Source organism: Hemiscyllium ocellatum, chromosome 30, assembly GCF_020745735.1.
Source record: "Hemiscyllium ocellatum isolate sHemOce1 chromosome 30, sHemOce1.pat.X.cur, whole genome shotgun sequence".
Lineage (NCBI taxonomy): Eukaryota > Metazoa > Chordata > Chondrichthyes > Orectolobiformes > Hemiscylliidae > Hemiscyllium > Hemiscyllium ocellatum.
The window spans coordinates 29,344,363-29,370,512 of NC_083430.1; the positions used below are offsets into that span (position 1 = coordinate 29,344,363).

Consider the following 26,150-nt stretch of genomic DNA (forward strand, 5'->3'; position numbering starts at 1 on the left):
CATCATCAATCATTTTCAGCACCTCCTCAAAACTCGATCAAGTTAATGAGGTACAACCTCCCCTGTATAAAACCTATGCTGTTTGTCGCTAATAAGGCCATTTGCTTCTAACTGCATTTAGATCTTGTTCCTGAGGATCTTTTCCAATAATATCCCCACCACTGACGAAAGACTCACAGTCCTGTAACTTCCTGGATTATCCCTGCTACCCTTCTTTAAATGGGACAACATTTGCTATTCTGATGATCTTTCAGCTTGTGATTTTCAACCAATGCTAAGGTATTCTGAAGGAAAGGAAATTTCCATGAAACTTTGTTCACTTTAATTGCAATAAAATTATAAAGCAAATATTGCACAGTATGTATAATGGAGCAAACTTCCATCAGCCTGAAGAAAGTTGCTCTGCCTTGCTGTACACTAGTGACATAAATTGTATCAAACCTTTTGCCACTTGTCTATAAAACAAGCCAGAAAGGTGTGCCATTCATCTCCTTCCCCCAATACTAATATTTACTAAATAATCTTTCTTCAGGATGCTTTGCTAATCATACAGGAAATAAGTCTCTTATTCTGAAAAGAGCTGCTCGCTCAAAAAATTAAACATGACTCTTTCTCTGTTGGGAAAAAAAACTTATTTTAATATTGTAATGATATTTCTAAACAGTATGCATTGATAAAGTTAAAATAGTAACATTATAGTACAGCACCATTAAGCACTAGTAGCATGCTGAAACTATGCCAGTTTTAAAGACATAAGAATACATCCTCAGCTCCAAGCATGTTGCAAAGGAGCATCACATGTTTAACGCAAAGTGAGTTTTGAGATCATTTTGTCAGTAACTAAAGTCTAACTCAACTGAGCATTTGTTCCAATTAATTTTAAGATCTTGGATCATACGTGGTAATACTGAAATTTTTGAGCAAGTATAAAGTATTTATGAAATTCCTTGCAAATTTTTACCCTTGAAGACAAACTGGATAGATCTCCCCAGGATTATGTTAGTGGTATTTATTGTGCTGCTACAAAAAGTGGTGAGGAAAATTAAGCCAAGGAAGTGAACTTCAGCCTAACCAAAACCTTTATCTGCTGAAGGAATATTCAAATTATGCCAGTCTGCCAAATGTCATTCGTCAAACAAGACATTCCAGTTTTTTGAGTGTGAAGCAAGAGATCCCAGGCTGATCTCCCTGATCATTCTCCCTTTGTGAGATAAGTAAGCAGTGAGCAGGGCATTGTCTTCAACAGTATGTAAACTAATCATGTTTACTGTTGATACTGTTGTCTTCTAATCACCACCCTCCAGGGACCTAAACTAATTTATCCATCTCTTTTTCCTATTCACAACTCGATAATCCACATCTTAAACAGTGAGAAGAAAAAGGAGCAAATCTATTGGTTTATTCTAGGCCAGGATTTTTCTAAATAGGTGGGTGAATGTATGAAGGGAGATCAGTATATGTGCTTATGAGTTACTTGATCTATGGGCCGCATCCTAAAATATGAGAGGAAAGAATCAATAAAAAGAAATTCAAAAATCTCATAGAAACGCGGGGATTAAACCCTGACATTCATTTCACTGGAGGAATAGGTACAAAGGATCTGCAGTTTTAACAAATGGATAAAAGAGAAGGTTTCAGAGATTCCACTTCATAGTAGAATGCTTCCACCACACAGAAAACTAGCCAGCTGGCTCTCCTGCAAATAATGCAAATTGGCACATAATCAAAAGTGCTTAGTTTGTTGTCAAAAATAAAATTCTTGTTAGTGCCCAGAATAGTGCGTAGATAATGCTTAAATTTTAGACATTGTGAAAAGGAGGTAGAAATCTTTTATATCTTGTTGACATACCCTTTATGTTGCCTTGCAATTCCAGTGAAAAGTCAATTGATTCTAATGCCAAGAATAGGGTTAGGGTGAGAAAAGCCATGGATAAGTCAAGAGGAAGAAGTTCCACTGTCTTGATTCAGTTTTGTGTCTGTCAAGGACGTGATCTGGCAAAATAGGAGATCAGCCTTAGGAACATTCGGAACAGGAGTAGGCTATTTAGCCCTTCCAGCCTGTTTCACCATTCAATGAGATGATGGCTAAACTGTGCCCTAAGCTTATATACCTGACTTGACCTATGCCTCTGAATACCTTTTGCTTAACAAACTTTATTTATCCCTAATTTAAAATTAACAATTGAATTTGGGCACTAACATTGGGTCTGAGGGTGTCAGGTGTTCAGGCAAGAGGGTAATTTGAGCCATTTTGTGTTACAGCTTCTATCTCTATATTTCAGAGCTAAAAGCTTTCTTGGTGCTATTGCCCCAAGCATTTTTCCTTTTCCAGACACAAGTGCAAACACACTGTCCACTGGCCTGATCACCAAACTTGGTTGCTCTGAGGTTTGAATAGGCTCAGTGTATTTTCAGTTGAAAGTATAGTGCTGGAAAAGCACAGCAGGTCAGGCAGCATCCAAGGAGCAGGAAAATCGACATTTCAGGCAAAAGCCCTTTATCAATGTATTTTAATAGACTTTGCTCATCCATATCTGTTATTGGCTCTAATGCGGTTAGCTACTTTTCATCTATTTGTGATAACTAATCAGTATTTTCTTTAGGTAGGCTGTGTTTTTCTCCCTTTCAAGACTAATGTTACTTCTATAAAATGAAGTACTGACAGACAAGTTCCCGAAGTCCATGTTCTTTGTGATCTCCTGGCCCAATGCTGAACATTAGAGTTGTATGAATGGTTAGATTAGTGATAGACATCTTGATAATTGGCTATCGTTTGCTGTTGCAGGCCACTGAACAAAATCTGCTGTTGTTTAGATTTGCCTGTCAGCATTGTTGAAAGTCCAAACTGAAGGTTTTGCACTGAAGGAGACTGAACATTTGGGACCTGAGTGATTATCATAAGAATGCCATGTGTATCTCCTTCACTCAGCAATTGGCTCAAAGGGTTGAAAAATGAAAAACCAAGAATGTGGCTCTAATTTACAATTCCAAGTCAAATCAGAGACAGGGAGAGAAAACAAATTTGGAGTTTGGGGGTAAAAATCTGATTTTTAAGAAAAGGTAGTAAAAGACAAAGGACAATTGTACTCTCCAACAATAATAAAACCTGAAGGAATGAGACTCGTAACAGTTCATTTTCACTGCCTGAGTCCAAATGGATTTAATTGTTGTTTTACTTCTTCAAAAGAACATTCAATTTTAAATAACACCTCTTCAAAATATTTTCTATATTGCATTCAGTATGTATCTATCAGATAAATGTAACTGTTTAATGTTGTTCAAAGTTTACCAGTAGTGAGCCATCCAGTGAGGAGCCATTTTTGTGCAGTTGTGTCCTTAACTAACTTTGTAACTGCCTCTTTCCTGATATTGCTGTATCATTGGTGCATAAACATGAGTAATCGGCACTAGCCCTGACCATTACTTTGACCACACGTTTTGAAACCTAACTACAGTGCATTCATTTGGATTATTAACGAACAGCATCAGGAAGGGCAATGGAAAATATGCTTTTATATGTTTACTAAGCTATAACATCCCAAAGCTGTTTGCAGCTAAAACAAGACTCCAGCAGCTCAAGGTTCCACCCTTTTTAGATTAAATTATGTACTTAAAATGTTTGACTACAGGTTTTACTGTATTAATGATTCAGCCATTAGCAATTCCAGCTCAAATAGTCCTCTCCTTGCCATCTGAATAAGCAGCAGTTTGTCAATTATAGCAAGTGCTAGAATGGAAATATCCACTTAACAGCAGCAGACTGATGCCCCTTTATAGCATTGAGTTAACTAAAGTTGTTCTTTTTCCCCCTTTCTCACTAGGTGTGATCAACTGATCTAGAATGGGTAAGCAGAATAGTAAACTGCGCCCCGAAGTCCTTCAGGATCTTCGTGAGAACACAGAATTCACCGACCATGAGCTCCAGGAATGGTACAAAGGCTTCCTGAAAGATTGCCCAAGTGGCAATCTGACTGTTGATGAATTTAAGAAAATATATGCAAATTTCTTCCCTTATGGCGATGCCTCCAAATTTGCAGAGCACGTATTCCGTACCTTTGACACCAACGCTGATGGAACGATTGATTTTCGAGAATTTATTATTGCACTGAGTGTCACATCCCGTGGCAAGCTGGAGCAGAAGTTGAAATGGGCATTCAGCATGTACGACCTGGATGGAAATGGGTACATCAGCCGAGAGGAAATGCTAGAAATTGTACAGGTAAGATCCACAGTGATCCAATAATGTAAGGATAAACTAAGAGATGCATACATCTAAAGTCCTCACTGATTACCCACTGGAAAATTGGAGTTGGTTCTCTTTAGTTTTTCCCCTTTTAATTTTAAGGAAATGTTCGGGAAAAGCACCTTGCCCAAGGTTTGTTCCAATTTTCCATAATTCCTTAAGGAACGAGGGCATTTAACAATCAATCTTCTCACTAATTAGACTCTTTGTGGCTATTACTTGAGTTGTAAGGTTGAATTTGTACAAAAAGGTTTTCTGTACCTCAAAGGTAGGAAGTTTTTTTCAATATTTACATTTAAATTGTTTTGTGGGTAGCAATATTCTGATGCCCCTCTCTCACTTTTCCATCCAGTCCACGGTGCAGATTTTATAGTCTCACTGGGTTCTGTTCTTATTCTCTGAATTACTTTATCAAAACAAGTCATGAGGTACTCAATGAACTGAGTGTGCCCTTGGATATTATGTTAGTATAGGTGTGATTATGACAAAATATCCGCTGCAGATTTATTTCTAAAACATGAGTTAATAATGTCCATATTAATATAAAGATGCCAGGTTGCATTTGTAAGTCAATGTCAACAACGAGCACTAACGGGTATATGGTACAACAGCAACAGTCTTGAAACATAGTCGCAGTGTCCTTGCTTCTCAGCCAGAAAGCCTGGGTTCAAGTCGCACCTGTCCCAGAGGACAGATTTCCCAACAAGTACATTAAAAGACATCTATACTAAAATAGCTGCCAACCAAAGATTCATTTAATCTCACTTAGAATCATTAGAATCCCTACAGCATGGAAGCAGGCCATTCATCCCATTGAGTCCACACTGACCTTCCAAAGAGCGTCTTCCCGAAACCTACCTCTCCACCCTATCCCTATAACTCTGCAATTTCCAAGGCTAATTCCCCGAGCTTGCACATCCATGGACACTATGGGTAATTTAGCATGGCTGATCCACCTAACCTGCACATCTTTTGAACCGTGGGTGGAAACCAGTGCAGACATGCGGAGAATATGCTAAATCCATGCAGTCACCCAAGGCAGGAATTGAACCTGAGTCGCTGACTTCTGGCTGAAAAGCAAGGACACTACAACTACGCTACAAGACTGTTGCTGTTGTACCATATACCTGTTAGTGCTCATAGTTGACATTGACTTACAAATGTGACCTGACATCTTTTGCTTTGATATGGACATAATTAACTCACATTTTAGAAATAAATTTGTATCAGATATTTTGTAATATCACACCTATACTAACACAATATCCAAGGGCACACTCAGTTCATTGAGGCTGTGAAGCTGTAGTGCTGACCACTGAGCTACCACATCATCTTGACAATGTAATTTAGCCCCAGTGCAGGGGAGCACTTCCACAGCATCCATATGAACTTAAAGCCTTGAAATGGGATTGTCTGATTCGGAACAGTAGATCAGATTACTATTCAGTCGGTTAATTGCCACTAGATTGCTGTAAGGCATCAGTTGGAAATGTGTTTTGACAGATCAATTACTTGCAAATCTATTGCAGCAGGTGAATAGTCCTTTCAAATTTTGAAAGCAGCTCCAATTTTTGTGTCACATAATGGTTATACTCAGCACATTGTATACAGGGATATTTTATAACTGACTAGATATCTAATATTGAATATCAGTTTGAGCAAACTTTACTGCATGAATTGTGGATTTAACAACAACTTTGTATTTTTGTGGCACCTTCAATGTAGGAAAACATCCCAAGGAACTTCACAGGGACAATATGAAGCAGAATTTGACACTGAAATGCATAGTGGAGATATGAGGGCAGTAAACCAAATATTTAGTTAAAGCGGTTGGTTTTAGGAAGCATCTTAAATGAGTGAAGTGTGGCAGAGAGAGATAGCGACGGTATTTCAAAGTTTGATAACTAGACGACTGAAGGGATAGCTGCAAATAGTGGGGATACTTGAACCTGGAATGAGAGGAGTGCAAATATCTAAAATGATTGTGCCCTTGAGGCAGTGCAAACATAAATGGTCAGGTCATGAAGTGAGATGAAAATACCTTTTTTTTGAAATCAAAGCATTGCTAAAACAGGGGTGAGTGTAGGCCAGCAAGCACAGGAGTTGTGCAGAGAAGATCTTAGTGTGCATTAGGACACATGCAGGTAAACTTTGAATAAGCTTTAGTTTATCGAGATGTCAAATCATGTGAGACAGCAGGGAGAAGTGCCTTGAAATAACCAAGTAGTAAAGAAATGGAAGAGAGTTTGAGCCAAGGTGTTAGAGGACAGTGGTGTATTCAATCATCTCAGAGGCTGCAAAAGGTTGAGAAGGAAAACGAGGGAAGGTTTCACAGTCACATGGGATGTCATTTGTCAGTTTGAGAGCCACTGCTGAACTGTGACAAGGATGGAAATTTAGATTGGAGGGATTCGAACATCATGTTTTTGGGAGATCTGGAAATAGATTTGGTAGGTAGCACACATTCAAGAACTTTCAAGAGGAAAGATAGTTTGGATATTGTCCTTGCAAACTAAGGCCAAGAGATGCCTTTAATATTTTTGAGGAGCACAGTGATCACAGCAGATTTGAAAGAGAGGAGGGGACATTATCTGAAATGAGAGAATGAATGATGTCAGCAAGAAAGGAAGTTGTGTGTTCAGTAGTTTAGTTTGAGTGACTGAGGAGGATTCCTCAACAGCTAGAGAACCCTGGAAATTGTGAAAAGGGAGATAGGGAGGAAGCTAACACTTGGACAAGCAGTGGTGCAAGAAGTTTGGCCTCGTGGGCCCAGAGAAGGGAGGATGTGAGCTCCTTGCATATTTTGTTGAGGATGTATGTGGGGTAGTCAGGCGAGAGGGGTTTACCAGGTCTGATTTAAATGAGAAAGAAAGCTGATTGTGTCTTTGAGTTCCAGAATGATCCTCAACAGTAAGCCTCAGTCGAGTTTTATGTGGTCAGATCAGATGGTATATAGCTACCCTTATCCATTCAAGTCTCCCTCACTTATGAGTACCCCTTACATGCAGATCTCTAAATTTCTTGGTTGCTTCAGACACGTTTCATTTTTGATATTTGTAATATGTTTATCAAGTAAATCAACTTTAATAAGTTAACTGTTAGTTATTATAAATTAATATGTAACCAAGGGTTTTTTTCTCATGTTACTGTGTCAGTGTGACATGAGGCCTGGAAAATATTGTTTCCTTCCATTGCTTTTTCATATCACTGTTAAATTTGGAAATAAATTACGCTGTAATACATGTTTTATTCACTCCAACCATGTTCCCAAACCCACCTAGTCCCACCTGCCTGCAATTGACCCATATTCCTCCAAACCTTTCCTATTCATGAACTTATCTAAATGTCTTTTAAATGGAACTGTACCTGCATCCATACTTCCTCTGACAGTTCACTCAACGCACTAACCATTCTGTGTAAAAATGTTGCCTCTCATGTCCTTTTTCAAATCTTTCCCCTAACATCCTAAAAATATGGCTTCTGGTTTTCAACTCTGCAACCTGAGGGAAAAGACCTTTGTTATTCCCCTTCCTCTGCCCCTCATGATTTTATAAACCTCTAAGGTCACCCCTCAATCTCCTGTGCTGCAGTGAAAATAGTACCAGCCTATCTGGTCTTTTTTTTAAACTCAAGCCCTCCATTTCCAGCAACCTCCTGATATATCTTTTCTGAACCCTCTCTAGTTTAATAATATCCTTCCTATAACATAATGACCAGAACTGCACACAGTTCTCTGAACAAGTCCTCACCAACGTCAACATGACATCCCAAAGCACTGAACAATAAAAGCAAGTGTGCCAAACATCTTTTACTTGTGATGCAAATTTCAAAAAATTATCTACCTGAACCCTGATGTCGCTCTGTTCTTCAACACTGCCCAAGACCCTATAATTAACGGCAGGGTCCTTGTTTGTTTTACCAAAATGTAATAGCTAGCATTTATCCAAATTAAACTCCATCTGCCACTCCTCAGCTTATTGACCCAATTGATCAAAATCTCTTTGTAATCTTGGATAACCTTCTTTGCTGTCCACTATACGACCAATTTTGTTCCCATCCGCAAACTTACTAACCGTTCCTTCTATATTTTCATCTAAATCATTTATATAAATGACAGACAAAGGTGGACTCAGCACGAATCCCTGTGGAGCAAGGTCTCCAGTCTGAAAAACAACCCTCCATCACCACCCTCCGTCTCCTACCATCGAGCCAATTATGTATCCAATTGGCAAGCTCACCTTGAATCTCATGTGATCTAACTTTACTAATTAGTCAACCATGCAGACCCTTGTCAAAGGCTTTACTAAAGTCCATACAAACAATATCCACCAATCTTTTTGGTTACTTGCTCAAAAAACTCAAACAAGTTTGTGAGACATGATTTTCCTTGCACAAATGCATGCTGGTGATCGCAAATCAATTCTTGTCTCTCCAACTGCATGTAAGTTCTATCTTTCAGAATTCTCTCCAAAACTTAACCAAAACCAATGTCAGACTTGCAGGTCTATACTTCCCAGGCTTCACCTTACAGCCTTTCTTAAATAAAGACACAATATTAGCCATCCTTCAGTCCTCTAGCACCTCATCTGTGGTTATAGATGACACAAATATTTCTGCTATGGGTCCCACAATTCCATCCCTAACTTCCCACAATGACCTGGGACACACTTAGAGGCATGGAATCATAGAGATATACAGCATGGAAACTGACCCAGCGGTCCAACTCGTTCGTGCCAACCAGATATCCCAACCTAATCTAGTCCAATTTGCCAGCACTTGGCCCATATCCCTCCAAACCTTTCCTATTTAAATATCCATTCAGTTCCCTTTCAAATGTTAAAATTGTACCAGCCTCCATCACTTCCTCTGACAGCTTATTCCATACACATATCACCCTCTGCATGAAACAGTTGCGCCTTAGGTCCCTTTTATATCTTTCCCCTCTCACCCTAAACCCATGCCCTCTAGTTCTGGACTCCCCCACCCCAGGGAAAAGACTTTGTCTATTTATTCTATCCATGCCCCTCATGATTTTATAAACCTCTGAGGTCATCCCTCAACCTCCGACGCTCCAGGGAAAACAGCCCCAGCCTATTCAACCTCTCCCTATAGCTCAAATCCTCCAACCCTAGCAACATCCTTGTAAATTCTTTTCTGAACCCTTTCAAGTTTCCCAACATCCTCCCAACATGACCTCCCAACTCCTATACTCAATGCTCTGACTAATAAAAGAAAGTATACCAATTGCCTTCTTCACTATCCTATCTACCTGTGACTCTACTTTCAAGGAGCTATGAACCTGCACTCCAAGGTCTCTTTGTTCAGCAACACTCCCTAGGACCTTACCATTAAGTGTATAAGTCTTGCTCTGATTTGCTTTCCCAAAATGCAGCACCTCACATTTATCTGAATTAGATTCCATTTGCCACTCCTCAGCCTATTGGCCCATCTGATCAAGATCCCTTTGTCATCTGAGGTAATGTTCTTTGCTGTCCACTACACTTCCAATTTTGGTGTCATCTGCAAACTTACTAACTATACCTCCTATGTTCATAACCAAATCATTTATATAAATGATGAAAAGTAGTGGACCTTGCACCGATCCTTGTGGTCACAGGCCTCCAGTCTGAAAAACAATGCTCGACTACCATCCTTTGTCTTCTATCTTTGTGCCAGTTCTGTATCCAAATGGCTAGTTCTCCCTGTATTCCATGCCATCTAACCTTGTTAACCAGTCTCCCATGGGGAACCTTGCCTTAATGAAGTCCGTATAGATTACATCCACTGCTCTGCCGTCATCAGTCCTCTTTGTTACTTTTTCAAAAGATTCAATCAAGTTTGTGAGACATGATTTCCCACATACGAAGTCATGTTGACTATCCTTAATCAGTCCTTGCCTTTCCAAATACGTGTAAATCCTGTCCCTCAGGATTCCCTCCAACTGATGTTAGGCTCACCAGTCTATCGTTCCCTGGCTTGTCCTTACCAACTATTGTAAATAACAATACCACGTTAGCCAACCTCCAGTCTTCTGTCACCTCACTTGTGACTATTGATGATACAAATATCTCAACAAGAGGCCCAGCAATCACTTCTCTAGCTTCCCACAGAGTTATAGGGTACACCTGATCAGGTCCTGGGGATTTATCTATCTTTATGCATTCTAAGACACCCAGCACTTGATCAACTCCTGGAGATTTAATGACCTTTATGTTTTTGAAGACTACCACACTTTCTCATTTGTAACATCAATACTTATCAATGTTTGTTTCCCTGAGTTCCGTAGCCTCCATTTCTTTCTCCACAGTAAAAGCTGACGTGAAATATTCATTTAATAACTTTTGCCCTGAAACTGCGTTCTCATGGATTTATGAGGCTGTACTCTAGTACTTAGCCTTGAGCACAATTACAAGTTTATTTTTACAGACAGCTAGCTTCACTAAGCCGGTACTGCCCTGAGTTTCTCAAAGCTTCAATAGTTTTCAACTGTATCAATGAAATAATGTTTGGGGGATTCCTTCAGGAGAGCTTTCAGATGCATTGAACTATCCGTGGCTTCCAAGGTTTCCCTTCAACACAGAGTCAGAGGCCTTCCACCATGTTTTCAGCTTCGCTGAATTTCCCTTAAGTCCTGACTGCCCAGAAGCTACTCAGAACATTCTTCCTGTTCCCTCAGGCTTCTTCACCCTTTGCTCTAAAATGCATTGACCAGCAGCCTCAAGGTCACAATGTTCAATGTCAATTTTTTCCAATCAACTGACTGAAAGCCATGGGCTCCACCGTCACATGCTGTCTCGTCCCATCATCTCATTTTTGCACCAATTTCCACAGTGCAGGAATTATTTGGTGCCGGCATCAAGGCTTTTACTGTAAAGAGCGTCTATCTGAAATAGTGTGCAATATCTGGAGGGAGATAGCATTGACAGTGCTTGGTACTCTCCTTCCACATGATAATGGAACTGTTCATAAAAAGTTCCTGTTTCTCAACAGGCTGGGAAGACACTTCAAATGTCTTCAGTTTCTTCTTTGAACAAAACAGTACTTGTTCAATGCAACTTTCGCAGTAACCTCTGAGGAAGTGGGGTTGTGGTGCAAGGCTTCAATGCAGCATCTAGCACCATGGCTACGAAACATCCCTTCCACTAGTTGCAACCCTAACCTTTCCTCTGTACAGGCTCATGTCTTCATACGTCTTACTTCACCTCCCTCCTGCTTCGTATTGGCGATATCTACATTCCCTGTTTCCTTGCAGTAAAATTTAGCATAGGATGCCATCCAATGGAGGGACATGACTTTTAAATCCTTCAAGGTTATGGTTATCTACACTGTTTTTATGGATCCCTGGAACATTGCAGGCACAAATTAATCCTATCTCTGCCCCTTTTAATCCCAAGAGAGTGTTCCTTCCTCTGCGTTAGGTTCTAATTATTTTTCCTCCTGATGCACCATAGCAACAGTCTCTGTAAGAAAAGGAAGCTGGTAGTAACATAGGTGAAATTGAGCACGAAGCTTACATCCAGTTGCAGCTGCATTGTGCTGTGGTCTGTCATGGCTCTCAACCAGCTCCCTCATACCACAATATCACTGCAGTATGACAGGCAACATCACGCTGTGAAGAAGCAGGCTGGCATGAAGCATTAGACCACTATCAGTTCCATTAAGCTCCTGGGAAGCAATAATCACTGACCATCTCCTGTGTTTGAGGCTCTCAGTGAAAGAGGTAGCTAGTCAGGGACACCATATCCATTCCTCAGGAGCATTGATGGTGAACAGCAGGGTTAGGAGGAGTTTCCTGAAATTTGTCAGTGTTCCATCTGCCTGAGAAGCAGTCTGAGGCAGCTGTGGGCATTGGTCAGAAGCAAAGTGCAAACAAGACTGGATCATTTCAAAAAAAAGATTTTCCTGCAGAACTAAAATGCCTGAGGCCTGTTTGGTTTGAGAAGATGCCCCATGCTGACTTGAAGATGCTGACCCTTGATGTTGACCCTTGAAGCCTCGATTCACTGATCGGAGTCGAGTTAGCCCCGGTGCAGCGGCTTGGCAAGAGGCACTTCAACAAATGAGGCCAGCAGCAGATCAGCAGCTCAGTCATGCATGCGTTAGGCAACTTCACTCATGTGGTTAGTTTCCTACGTCGTTCCAGCACTGTGGAGAAAAGACACAGAAATTGCTTTCCCTCCAGGCTGTGGATACGCAGAACAGGCTCCCAGTCAAAGCAGTTGATGCTGCATTGTTTAAAGAAGATACCAGTTGGGAATAATATTGAAGAACAGAAGGATAGGTATAAACAACAGTTAAATACATCCTATGGATGAAAATGCTCCAGTGCTGCTGGTGAAAGTTGGTACATTATTCTTTTTAAAGGACCATAGGCAGTGGAGATTTGACAAGCAAACTATTGCTTGTTTTGAGTTGTGCTTTAAGATATGTTAACACATGCAGTAAGTGCAGAAAGGGTGTGTCCACTGGTTTTAGCATCTAGAAACAGTCTCAGAATTCAAGGCTAATCATTTAGGACTGATGAGGAGGAACTCTTGCTCTTGTTTTCCGGTCAAAATAGTTTTTATTCATACCTAAGGGGCGGCACGGTTGCACAGTGGTTAGCACTTGGATTAGTGGTGCTGGAAGAGCACAGCAGTTCAGGCAGCATCTGAGGAGCAGCAAAATCAATGTTTCGGGCAAAAGTCCTTCATCAGGAATAAAGGCAGAGAGCCTAAAGTGTGGAGAGATAAGCTAGAGGAGGGTGGGGGTGGGGAGAAAGTAGTGTGGAGTAGGAAATGACCTGGGAGTTGCAGTGGGCGAGGGACTCCCTGAGATTCTTGTAGATAGAGGAAGAAAACTTCTTCAAGGCAGGCATCCTTGCAAGAGGATTCGCAGTAGGATTAAAATCAACTAGGTAAAAACAATGACTGCAGATGCTGGAAACCAGCTACTTTCTCCCCACCCCCACCTTCCTCTACCTTATCTCTCCACGCTTCAGGCTCTCTGCCTTTATTCCTGATGAAGGGCTTTTGCCTGAAACGTCAATTTTGCTGATCCTCAGATGCTGCCTGAACTGCTGTGCTCTTCCAGCACCACTAATCCAAGTGCTAACCACTGTGCCACCGTGCCGCCCCTTAGGTATGAATAAAAACTATTTTGACCTGAAAACAAGAGCAAGAGTTCCTCCTCATCAGTCCTAAATGATTAGCCTTGAATTCTGAGACTGTTTCTAGATGTCATTATTTTTACCCTGTTTTTACCCACTCGTTAGCACTGTTGCATCACAGCACCAGGGAGCCAGGTTCGATTCCTGCCTTGGATGACTGACTGTGTGGAGTTTGCACATTCTCCCCATGTCTATGTGGATTTCCTCTGGGTGCTCCGGTTTCCTCCCACAATCCAAAGATGTGCAGATTAGGTGAATTGGTCATGCTAAATTGTTCATAGTCAGGGGTGAATATGGGGAATGAGTCTGGGTGGGTTACTATTTGGAGGGTTGGTATGGACTTGTTGGGCCAAAGGGCCTGTTTCCACACTGTAGGGAATCTAATCTCATCAATTCCACAAGCATTTCATTGTGCATTCAGACCATGAATGGTTAGAAATGATCTGTCAAACACCTCTCAAATGTTTCAACTTATGGAAGTCCAGTGGAGAAATTTAGAAGTACAGTGTAAACCAGGTTTCTGAATAAACAACTCAGATACTCTTAGCTGACTTTCAATCCCCAGCAAGAACAAAGGTGTCCTTTTGGACATGAGCATTACTGAAACTGAACTGGAACATAATCTCCACATCAATCTCATACATTTTGATCACAGCAGAGCAGACGCAGCAAGATGATGATCAACTGATATAGCTCAAAAGGATCATCAACAATTAGCCTGAAGGCTTCATTTCTTAACCCCTCTAAAATCTAAAATGAAACTAAACCAAATAATTCATTTTGAAAACCGTCAATTTAGCTGAAAATGTGCAGTAATAAAATACATGATTTCTCAACAATGTATTGTAGCCATTTTAGAATAATAATTTTCTTCAGAAACCTTTGGACTAAACTTTTGTGATGCAAAATCTTTTGTGGGTATGAGCTTCATGGAGTTCTTTATTAGCTTTTTAGTCTGCATGACTGTGTGAGGAGGAGATTAGCCAGAAAGGTTTCAATCTCTTTGCGTCTCTCCTGCCATTATTCCAGGCTCAACACGAAAGGAAGATTGCAGTTATTATTCATAATTTTAAAATGCAGGAATCCACTCAGACTTTTACAAATAATGGTGTGGCCAATCTATTTGATTGACTGCTCCTTAGAATGCTGAGAAATCTAAAAACTTATTAAGGCAGGCAACCAAATAATACTTAATAGTTCGGTCAACTTGAATTCAAACTGAAGACTCAATCAAGTTATTTATTCTGATGGGTGATTGCCTACAAAACGTGTACATATTAATCAGTAGTATGCATTTGCGACCTATGGTACAGGAGGAACAAAGGCAGTAGACTATTTCTCCTGAAATGTAATTGCAGAAGCTGTTTTAGTGCTAAAATGCTGGCAAGCTACCAATTTCCATTGTGAAAAACAGACATAATGTGTTTTTTATCATCTCAAAGAGTCAGATCTCCAATTTGTCAACTTTGACAGGATCTGTTGTACTTGGCCTGTGGAAGCAGTTTGCTTAATGGTGTACACGGTCTTCTCTCATTTCATATTTTTCTTTTCTCCTTAAAAGTAAAACCGCGTTATGAGGGGATGTGTGATATTGAAATGTTTATCTCCATAGGGATTTTCTCTTTAAGTTGTACTGAGTGGAAAGAAGAGTGAGATTGCACTCCCACATAAATTGCATTTTGAAAAAATAAATTGTCCACAAAAGCCGTTATCACAAGGCAGCGTGTTATTTCCACATTAAGGAGTGCTGTCAATGGGGCGCCTCCTCCTGTGTATTTACAAGTGATTCTAGCAGAGCATTTAAATAGTAATGTAGCTGCTGCATTGCTTGGTGGTATGGATGTTGAATTGGTATTATCTACAGAATATTCTACTTGGCTTTTGGCATAATCTCATTTTATATTGCAATATAAAACTTTGAAAGTTGACCAACTTTTAAAACTTGGCTACGTGGACTATATCAGTTAGCACCCCACATTCATCTTCAAGCCTACAGTCTGGCTGATATCCTACACCATGTAACTCGATTAACTGGTTCCTGATTACATTTCTCTTCATGGGAGCTTGCTGTATACACTGGCTGCCATGTATGTCTACAAATCAGGAACCAGAAAATAGTAATTGGCTGGAAAGCAGTTTTGTACATTCTGAGGTCACAACAACAGACTTGCACACTTTTAATTTTGTTAATTGTTGAACAATTAGTTTTGTTTTTAGTGTTGGGAGTCATTGTATTGGTTCAGCAGAACCAATCAGATAAGGATTCTGGGTAATCCAAGATGGAGGACAGGAAAACTTTGTAGCTGTAATAGCTGCTCCTTTTTGAGGTATTTTGGGTGTTGGAGGTGATTTCCTCGAATTCCAGGAGCAGCAATTACTGTTTTATATGCTGTTGTGATTGTTTTGGAACTTTGGAGAAAAAAAGTCAAAACAGCGGCACTTTTAAAAGGGAGAAAGGCAGACAAAGGCACATGGTCTGTAAGGGTGAGAAAGAAAGAAATCTACACTGCTAACTGACACGGCAGTGAATCTGCACAGTTAGTGCCTTTGCTGTTTGAATTGACGAATCGCTGGACATCGAGGTGTGCTTAGGAAAACTTAACAAATAGCGAAACTCACAACTGATCTTAGAAGAACCTGTTTGGGAGTGGTCACAGCAAATAAACAGATAAGTGAATAGTTTTAAGCATAGCCTTGCTGTAATAGTGAGTAGAAGGGTTCTTTCTTGATTATGTTTTTATTGGGATCTATTTCATGGCTTATATTTTTAAAATTTAATCAAAAGTATTAAGTTAGCCAGGAGCAATGTTTTGTAGAACAATAAAATGGTCCTATTTTCTGGCTATTTTCAGTAGATTGGAAGGAGCAAATCGGCCTTTAGTAGAGTGATATGCTATAAATAGACAAAGTCTTTTCCCTGGGGTGGGGCAGTCCAGAACTAGAGGGCATAGATTTAGGGTAAGAGGGAAAAGATATAGAAGGGACTTAAGGGCAACTATTTCACGCAGAGGGTGGTACATGTATGGGATGAGCTGCCAGAGGCAGTGGTGGAAGCTGGTACAATTGCAACATTTAAAAGGCATCTGGATGGGTATATGAATAGGAAGGGTTTAGAAGGATATAGGCCAAGTGCTGGCAAATTGGATTTGATTTGGTTGGGATATCTGGTCAGCACGGACTAGTTGGACCGAAGAGTCTGTTTCCGTGCTGTACATCTCTATGACTCTAAATACATTGAATTTGTACATTTCATATTTTTTAACAACAAATGGCAGTGAATGTCTGCAGTGTAGATCTACAAAGGAAACGTGATTTATTGGATTCAATGCAGCTCACAGCAACTGTGGAGAGCGTAACCTCAGGTTAATCTTCCAATATTAATGCAGTACACAAGACATTGGGTCACGCATTTATCTCTATTGGCCAGCCTTTTATAATAATGCTTTTATTTGCTATCTGTCTGAAAACGAAAGCTATTACTTCACTGAACTGAGTGACAAAATGAAATGGCAAGCTGAAATGAAGGAATAGGCAGGTGATCAGTCTGACTGACAACATAATATAAAGGAGTGCTTTGGAGGCACAGTTTGTTTGTCCTGCTAAATGGTTAACACTTTCGAAGAGTCAGAATGAGCTCAATCAGCAAACTTTCTGATTATATAACTGGGTTGAAATGTGCATGGAGCAGTTAGAGTCCAAATGGTGAAGCAAATATGTTGGTGAGCTGCTCATTAGAGTTTCTTTTAATTTAAAGTAACATTTCAGAAAATGATTATTAATCTTTCTGTTGAATCACTGTTTGTGTCTTATTGCAATCACAATGGAGCGAAAGAGTTTTTCATTAAGGAGGGGCACCATTATTGTAACCCATAAATGTGCAAAATGCATGAGTGTACTTATTTCAGGACTACGGTTTACTGCAGTGTAATTATTGCAGATGTTAACTCTATTTTCATTGGTGTCTGTTAACTGCTGAAGTTCCATTGAGAAGAAGGGATTTGTGTAAATAAACGTCTTCCATGGATGTTGCATGACCACAAGCAGCCTTCAACAGTTAAAAGTGTTGAGACGATGGATTATAGAGTTATATTTAACATGGATTTATCATTAATGTGCAAAGCCTGTTCCTCATCCCCACACACTGCAGTTAATCTGAAGGAAACAAAGTTGGAATTCAGAAACTCTGCAGGTGTATGCATCAAACCAACCTCCCACTCACGTGTGATTGATCAAATCAGTAATTATTGCAGGTCAATACATTCTGAAATACTAAATCAAAGCTGAAAGAACAACAAATGCTCAAAATCAGAAATAGCTGGTATATCTCAGCAGGACTGGTGGCATCTGTGGAGAGAAATCAGAGTTAACATTTTGGCTCCAGTGACCTGAAGAAGGGTGTTCTGAAAGTGTTCATAGGAAGGGTAGCTGGACCCAAAAGATTAACTCTGATTTCTCTCCACAGGAGTTGCCAGACTGTTGAACTTTATCAGCAATTTCTGTTTTTGTTTCACTCTGAAATACTACCATGTCAAAAGGTTTAATATTAAGGGAGTGACCAAACATTTGTCTATTTTGGCATCTTGAATCGATTTACAATTAGTTTTTAATTCAGTAGCAAATTAGTACATGTATGGACAGCATGTAATGTCTAATTGAACATATTGCCTCCTAAATTATGTTGCTTTGTTCTCTGTTTTTCTTTGTGCATTGTGTTGATATATCTTACATTGTTCACTGATAACCTTTAACAAATGGGGATAATTTCCCAACTTTGCATTTTTTTTAGATTAGATTCCATACAATGTGGATACAGGCCCTTCGTCCCAACCAGTCCACACCAACCCTCTGAAGAATAACCCACCCAGACCCATTCCCCTCTAACTAATGCACCTAACACTATATGGGCAATTTAGCATGGCCAGTTCACCTGAACTTCACATCTTTGGACTGTGGGAGGAAACCGGAGCACCCGGAGGAAACCCATGCAGACACAGGGAGAATGTGCAAACTCCACACAGACAGTCGCCCGAGGCTGGAATCAAACCTGGGACCCTAGAGATATGAAGCAACAGTGCTAACCACTGAGCTACTGTGCTACCCCCCCATTTCCGGTGGCAAATTTTAGTATCAGCAGCTGCATGTTGGAAATCCTTGTCTAGTCTAAATGATTTTCTTCCTGTTTGGTGATGACATTTGTGTCTTCCAGTTGCTAGCTCATCAACTAATAAAAAACAATTGTCCACTTATCCCATCACATCAATGTGAGCTATCACTGGTATCCTCATCGTAACATGCTCCATTGGAAGTGAAACTGATGTATTAGGAACCAGGCCTTCCAAGTAATAATATACACAGTGGCAACATGAATGTTCCCAAGGTTGGTCTGGCTAAAGAGTTAGTAGATTTCTTTTCCTAATCCACTTACCACCATCATCAACTAATATTTATCCACTGATATGCTGGAGAAGTCAACATCAGCTGAATGTTTTTGTCTACTTTTGGTATAGTTGCGCACCCAGCCTTCTGAAACTACTGCCTATTTCTTAGTACCATATATATAATTTAGTATGCTGTACTTGAATTAGAAACTAAAATGACACAGCACTCCCAGAAGTGAAACAAGTAGATCCCCTGAGATTTACTCTTAAATGGTAAAAGTCAATCTTAGGTCAGTAATTTCAAGTCTTTTCAAAAAGTTGCAAGGCAAAGTTTTGCAAATTGTAACAAATTCTTCATAACTTCCAGTATGTAGCTATACATCATGCAATACTTGATTTTATAGTATGCTGATTGTATGTGCAACGATTAATGAATAACATCCATATTAACTATAGGATTAATTTATTGGAATCCATTGCCATGTCTAATGCAGTTCTAGTTGTGAACTGTGAGTCTATACTTTTTGGAGACACACAAGCTGTTAAAGTGGCTGGCAATCATGTGACTTTTGGCATTGTACTACAGAAGTATTGAGTCTCTGGTGAATATCTTATTACATATCAGTTTAAGTGAGGATACTGCTCAGCCACCTGTGAAATTCAAACATTTCATTGTTTAATAAGCATGGGGCAACACCTAGAGACTTTGAAGTTTCTAGAATACCTATCTGCAGGTTTCTTACTGGTAAACAGGGACGAGTGGAGCTCAATGGCCACTTCCCATTCTATCACGATAGCTTCCCCATGAAAACTAGACTGTGTGGGCCTCGCAACTGTTAACTTCATGGCCCACATGATCAAAACAGTTTCAGGAATGGAATCATTTATTGCCTGAGGACCCAGAAGACCATCAGTCATCAGCCCATGTGAGGACCAGCCTGTGAACTGAACTGCACGTCATCACGCAGCCAAAATACTTCAGCTGTTTCAGTTTCAAAGTACGACTGATGTATTGTTACAGGTCAGCTGTCGGACTGCTGTGAATGCGTCACCCTTCAAGACCCTCACTTCAATTCTAAAGAGTCAAATCTGTTCAATGAATCAGAGACTGAAACGATGGTAATCAGTAAAAGTTGCACTAACTTTTACCTGTATTCAATATTTATCTGTGTGAGAGCAGGTGTGAGTGGTTTTGTGTTAATTTGGGATGTGTGTAATAATAATAAATAAGTCAATTTTAAACCCACAATACTATAGCTGAATTAGTTAATCAGAATGCGCACTCCATGAGTATGAAGCAATATGTCTCTTTTTGTACAAGACATATTGATTATGGCCAATAAAAGAGCACATACAGTTTGGGTGTGATGCCGTATCTCCCACTTGTATGTTTTTCAGAAGCAATTATCCCTTCAATGGCTTATTCTCCAATTCTTTGAACTCTACTGTTTTCAGAATGAACAGATCCAGTCCTTTTTTTTAGTGCAGAAACAAAATAGCTGGGCATGAGCAAGCTGCATCCTAATTTAGGAGAAAACAGAGCTATTACTCTTACTAATTTAACTGGGAAGTGAGGGATGATGCTTTTCAATATTTTATTGTGATGAAGGGTTTCTCAGTAAATTTTAATTTAAGAAAAAACATTAAGCAATTGCTAAACTGAATTTAAGTACAGTTGTAATTTGAATTTGACTTTCTACAATCTGAGTTTAGGACATTAATTAAGTTACATGGCTGTGTAATTTGAATGCATTTTCAATTATTTAGCTTTCATTTGCTCTTCCACTTCATGGTAAGTCTAATCTTTTATTATGTTTTCATTATAAGCTGTACTTACTGTGATTGCTCTTTGTAGTGTGTTACATTTTCTTTATTTGTTGATGAGTTTTGGGAATTGCTGGCAAGGTCACAATTTAATCCCCATCATCAGTTGCCCATGAGAAGGTGGTGATGAGCCACTTTCTTGAGCTGCTACATTTTGTGTGTGCTGCAGTGCTACCAGTGATATGACAGAGGAGTTTCAGAAGTACACGCAGAGGTGATAAAGGAAAAATGATGCATTTCCATGTCAAGATGGTGTTCTGTTACACTCGGTCCATTAGTCCTTCCAGGCACCAAAGGCCATGAGTTTGGGGGATGCTGTTGAAGAATTGTGCATTGCGAATGGCACACACTGAAGCAGTTATGGTGCACTTGCGATGGATGAGGGTATATTTAAGATGATGGGTGACGTGAATATTGAGTGATATAGCTTGGTCGTAGACTTTGTTCCATAATTCTCTCACAAAGTTTTTTTGAATGTTTCATTTTGCTAAATTCCTTACTAAATGCAAACTGTTGTTGCACATTTTGCATCAGACCTAAAATGATTAATGAATCTTAATACCCAGTGAATTTTTTTTTACCATCATTAAATAAACCCAACCGGACAGACTCAAAAGATGTAGTGACATTTCAACTCTTCAGACCTGGGGTCAAATTAAGGCTGGGTGCAAAACAGCACAGATTGAGGGTTTACCAGACCGTGAGGTTTGCTAAACCATTTAAGAGTCTTTCAAAATAGATTGAAAGCCCACAAGGCACCACCTACAGCAACAAGTGTCTTTCCTCTGCTGCTACTTGATAACCTCACATAGAGGCTGCTGAGAAGTTTGAGAATTTGTTCACTAACTACTCCAATGAGTTTAGGAGTGAAGACTGTTCTTGGGCCATTTGGGAGATCTGGAAATGGAATGCTTGATGGTAACATTGTTATTTGAGTTTGTAATGGTGATGAGGAACCTGGACTGCACTGGTGCATGCTGGGCAGGAGGATGATCAAAGTTGTCCTCCATTTGTTTTCCTCCACAATAACTTCCCAACCTTATGGACAAGGGGTCAGTTATTGCTCTCTCCTTTTTCTATTCACTTACAGAATGTGGGCATCTGTCCCGAGCTGCCTTTGAACTGTTGGCTCGGTAGGTCATTTCAGAGGATAGTTGAAAGTCAACCATATTGCTGTGGGTCACAAATCACATGTCGGCCAGACAAGGTGAGGTTGCTAGATTTCCTTCCGTGAAACACATTAGTGAGCTGGATGGATTTGTCCGACAACCAGCATTGGTTTCACGGACATCAGTAGATTCTTCATGACAATTTTTTAAAATTTCAAATTCCACCATCTGTCAAATTTGGTTTGCTTTGAACCTGGCACCCCAGAATATTAGCTGTTCCTGAATTCATAGTCTGGCAATAATACAACACATCTGAGCATCTTATTATTACTGAAAGCAATTGACAAAATATTGGCACTTTTAGCACTTTATGTCCCTGTACTCTTTCTCCAAAGAACATTGCTGTTTGAATAATTCTTATAAATGTCTTTAATTCCTTTTATGAGAATTGCTTCAGGTGAGCAATTTCATTTTAAATGTGATAATGTTCCTATGGGATATATTCACAATACATTTTCAAATAGGATTATTAATGTTACAAGTTAAATTCTATATTTCTGCTCAATTGATCCTAAAAATCTGATCTTTCAGTTGACTTGTCTTGAAGTTTATCGAGGATGGAAACTCAAGACTAATAACTATTTGTCGCAGGCCTGGCCTGGAATCCTTGTCTCTAATTTATATTTTTTGGGTAATATTAATTTTTCAGGAATTCCTCATGGGATAGACATTCCATCATGCAAGCGCTGGAAAGCTTTTCCATTTGTAACTTTCCCCAAGGAAGCAAAATAGGGCAGTTCAAAAAAAACTAGGTCAGTATTTGAACAGAGCATCAAGGTGACTGCAGTGAAGTCATGAAATAATTACTAATAAAAAGCAAAACTGAAAATATAAAGGAAGTGATACCAAACCAGAGTCTCAAATATGAGGCTCAGCACCTCAGCCTGTGTTCATGGACTGAACCAACCAACTGATCACTCATCGGATTTGGGGGGTGGGGGGGAAGGCAAGAGAGTTACAAAGGATCAAAACAAATGAAAAAGGGAAAAAAAAGCAGACATACTGTACAGACTATTTTTTGTGCTTTTTAATATTGTGGTCTGAAATGTGACAAAACTGTTTTAAACCAGAGTTTTAAAGAATTGCTGCATGTTTTGTAACATAGGATACCACTGTGTAGACATCTGTTTGAGCAAGCAATAATTGAAGTGGTTGCAGATGAATTGGTCCTGAGGGGTTCTGTGTACAGATACAATTGGGTGGCAACTAGAAGTTGATTGGTCTATGGACTAGTGACGAATGATCAATGACGAAAGCCTCATGCCTTTCAACCCTGTCTGATTGGTTCTCGGGTAATTGAACAGCTTAGGGCTGGGAACAACTTGCAGAAAGAAGTATTTTGATCTCGACCAGCACAGGGGCTGTCTCTGTGTTCTCTGCAGTCAAGCACTATTTTAAACCTGAAGCAAGCCTGATCGTCTTTCCTTCAGTAACTGCTGTAAGCTGTGACTTTTAAGTCAGAGATCTTTTATAAGTGAATCAGTCACCTTGTGTCTCTTGCAAACCAATGGAAGCATCCTGAGAAAAATGACTGGAAAGCACTTTTCTGACCAGCATATGGTTCATAAGAAACATCTCAGCAACCAGTGAATAGAAACTGCTGGCTTCCCATCTTCCTTTGCCCATAATATATTTTTTCTGTCTGTATATATAAGCTGCAGTTTTTCAGGTGATTAAAGTTTAATTTGTAGTGTTATACATTGACAATTTATAACTTTAACTTTAGCTAGATTCAATCCATTTGTAATGATAGTAATTCTTTGTGAGCATAGTAACCAGGTCATCAAACTGGGTCTGAAAATCAGGTAAATTGTGAATTTTGTGTGCTTATCTTAACATCTTCAACTTTCATGCTGTCTCTGAAAATAGTTGGGCTTGATTTTCAGAGTGCTGCCCCAGTGAGTCATGACAGTGTTGACAAGCACGTAAATGGACACACATCTGGACAAGGAAAGATACAAAATGACTTACAAGATGGGTTTTTGGAACTGGGTGAGAGGGGCAGAGCTGGACATCCGGGGTACACCTGCCCACTAGGCTGGCTCACTACATTGTTATTTGAGAGTTGGGCAGATAATTGGCTTGAGGCAGAACGTCTACCCTCCTCTAGGTTTGGGGGGATGTTTGGACTATGTGTGGGAGGTCCCCCCCTAGAAACTTTTTCTGACCCCAGGGCACGGCGGTCACAGCAGAGTCCTGAAGCTGTATAGTGCCAGGGTCAAACTGGCAAATCCCTGCAATATGGGGTGGTGTGAGCAAGGGGAAGGGGAGCGGTAGTTGGGGAAGTGGCACCAATGATCACTGGAGCCCATTCAGGTGACAACTCTCCTCTTGTCCATCCACCAGTGAAGTCTGTTGGTCTTCACACTTGGCATAGTCCTCCATTCAGTACAGGTTAAAAACACAAAATTGGCAGGAAGGAGCCTTAAGAGACCATTAATTGATAATATGGGTGTAAGACAGACAGGTAGATTCTGACATTTACAAACTCCACCTGCCAAATCCCCCCTAGCCCAAGGGTTGTGAATGTAGCTGGTAAACTGGTTTAAAAAACAATTAAGAACATTTGAACAGTCAATGTGACATGAAATTTGAGATAAACTGATGAAGCTATGGCTGGATAGAGATTAGATCACTGTACATGTGTGGCATTCTGACCGCAAGGAGATAATGCTGCTGCCTTCTCAGTCTGCTTGTTTCTGTTCCATTAAAAGGACAATATTGTTTCTGTCTCCTAAATGTCTTTAATTTCTTTCAACATTCTGCTTAACACTTTTATCCTTTGGTTTCCTTTTGACCAATTTATAATTTTTCTGTGTGCACATTTTGCTTTTCCCTTTCCTTTAATCGGCCCCTTTAATTTTTTTTATTATTCGGTTCTGGTGAAGGGATGGAGCATGAACCCAGACTATAAATTGACAGAGCCAAAGCTCAAGAAGAACTGCATCTTGCATTGAGTTTGTTTTGTTTTCATATAAATGCAGATTTGCAGCTAAAACCAGGAGGAAGCAGGCTGTGGTGGATGATGAGATCAGGTATTCAGTCCCCTTTATAATGGGCGGGGGAGGGGGGGAGGAATGATTCCCAACAGCACAACATTTCACAAGTCCCAGTTGAGAATCATAAAGAGTATGGTTCTCCAGGAGTAACAGCATCCCATTGATATCAGTGAACGACCCTCCATGGAGAGAGCACAGAATCGGAGAATTTCATTCTAAACTCAGTTATTTTCTAGAGTGTTTAAATGCAGCAGTCCAATTTGGATTAATAATTAAGCAGCAATTAAAAGAAGCTTATTTTATTTAGTCAGCACAAAATTGGTCCCCTGACAGGCATTAAGAAGTGGGGAACAATGTTATTACCATCATGGGCATGAAGAAGTAAGTGACTCGCCAATATTTTCACACCTTCAGGATATTCCCGAAGTCCATCACAACAGCCATTACATTTAAACGGGGTGAGATTGCAAGATTTCCCAAATACCAGTAAGATGTATAATTGAACAATTGTGTTTTTGGTGTCTCAGAACACTGGAAGAGCTTCTGCTATACCGCAATGAAAATATGCAGAAAGCATCTCATTCTGAGATCTTACATAAACAATGCAGCAATCCTTTGTTGTTGGCCAGGATTGTGTTCAAGTTTTGGTTTGGGGTTTAAACCACCTGCTGATTTTAAATATAGGCTTGTGACCACTCATTAAGAGAGACATCTCTAAACATGATGAAACTAAAGATTAGTAAATTCAAAACATGAGTTTTGAAGCCTGTTTATGGGCAGCACAGTGGCTCAGTGGTTAGCACTGCAGCCTCACAGCGTCAGGGACCTGGGTTCGATTCCCACTTCAGGTGACTGTCTGTGTGGAGTTTGCACATTTTCCCCGTGTCTACGTTTCTCTTTCCACAATGTTTGCTTCTCCAAAACTTTCAGTTATTATATTAGAGGAAGCTCATTGGCTGTTGGCCTATGAAAATAGCCCTGCCTAAAGTCACTAGGGTGCAGATTTGGTGTGGCGGTGGAGTAGGGATGTAAAATTGCATCTAAACACCTCTTAGGAACCTAAGTTGTCATGCGGCTTTGAACCCTCAGCTGGGCCCTCTGGAACAGACATTGAAGCAAGTAGGATCAGACAGATAACTAAAAGTTAAAATCTCAAGCTCTAAGCGATATAACAATGTCCCAGCTGGTAGATGTTCTGAAGCTTCAGGAACTGACTTGGATGCACGTGGCCTGCTGTTGGACTATACCACATCTGACTATGATGGCCTATTGGAGTGGCACAGGGTAGATTAGATTACTTACAGTGTGGAAACAGGCCCTTTGGCCCAACAAGTCCACACCGACCCGCCGAAGCGCAACCCACCCATACCCCTACATTTACCCCTAACC

The 26,150-nt window shown here is 40.0% G+C and overlaps 1 protein-coding gene across 2 annotated transcripts in view; it reads left to right on the plus strand.

Moving 5' to 3' along the window:
* The window catches only part of LOC132829818 (hippocalcin-like protein 1), a 143,822-nt gene that overhangs the window by 94,008 nt on the left and 23,664 nt on the right, over positions 1-26,150 (plus strand). For both annotated transcript variants that reach the window (XM_060847182.1, XM_060847183.1), the window contains one exon: positions 3,822-4,219. In XM_060847182.1, coding sequence (XP_060703165.1) covers positions 3,842-4,219 — 378 coding nt within the window. In that variant the 5' untranslated portion in view covers positions 3,822-3,841. The remainder of the gene's footprint in view (positions 1-3,821; positions 4,220-26,150) is intronic.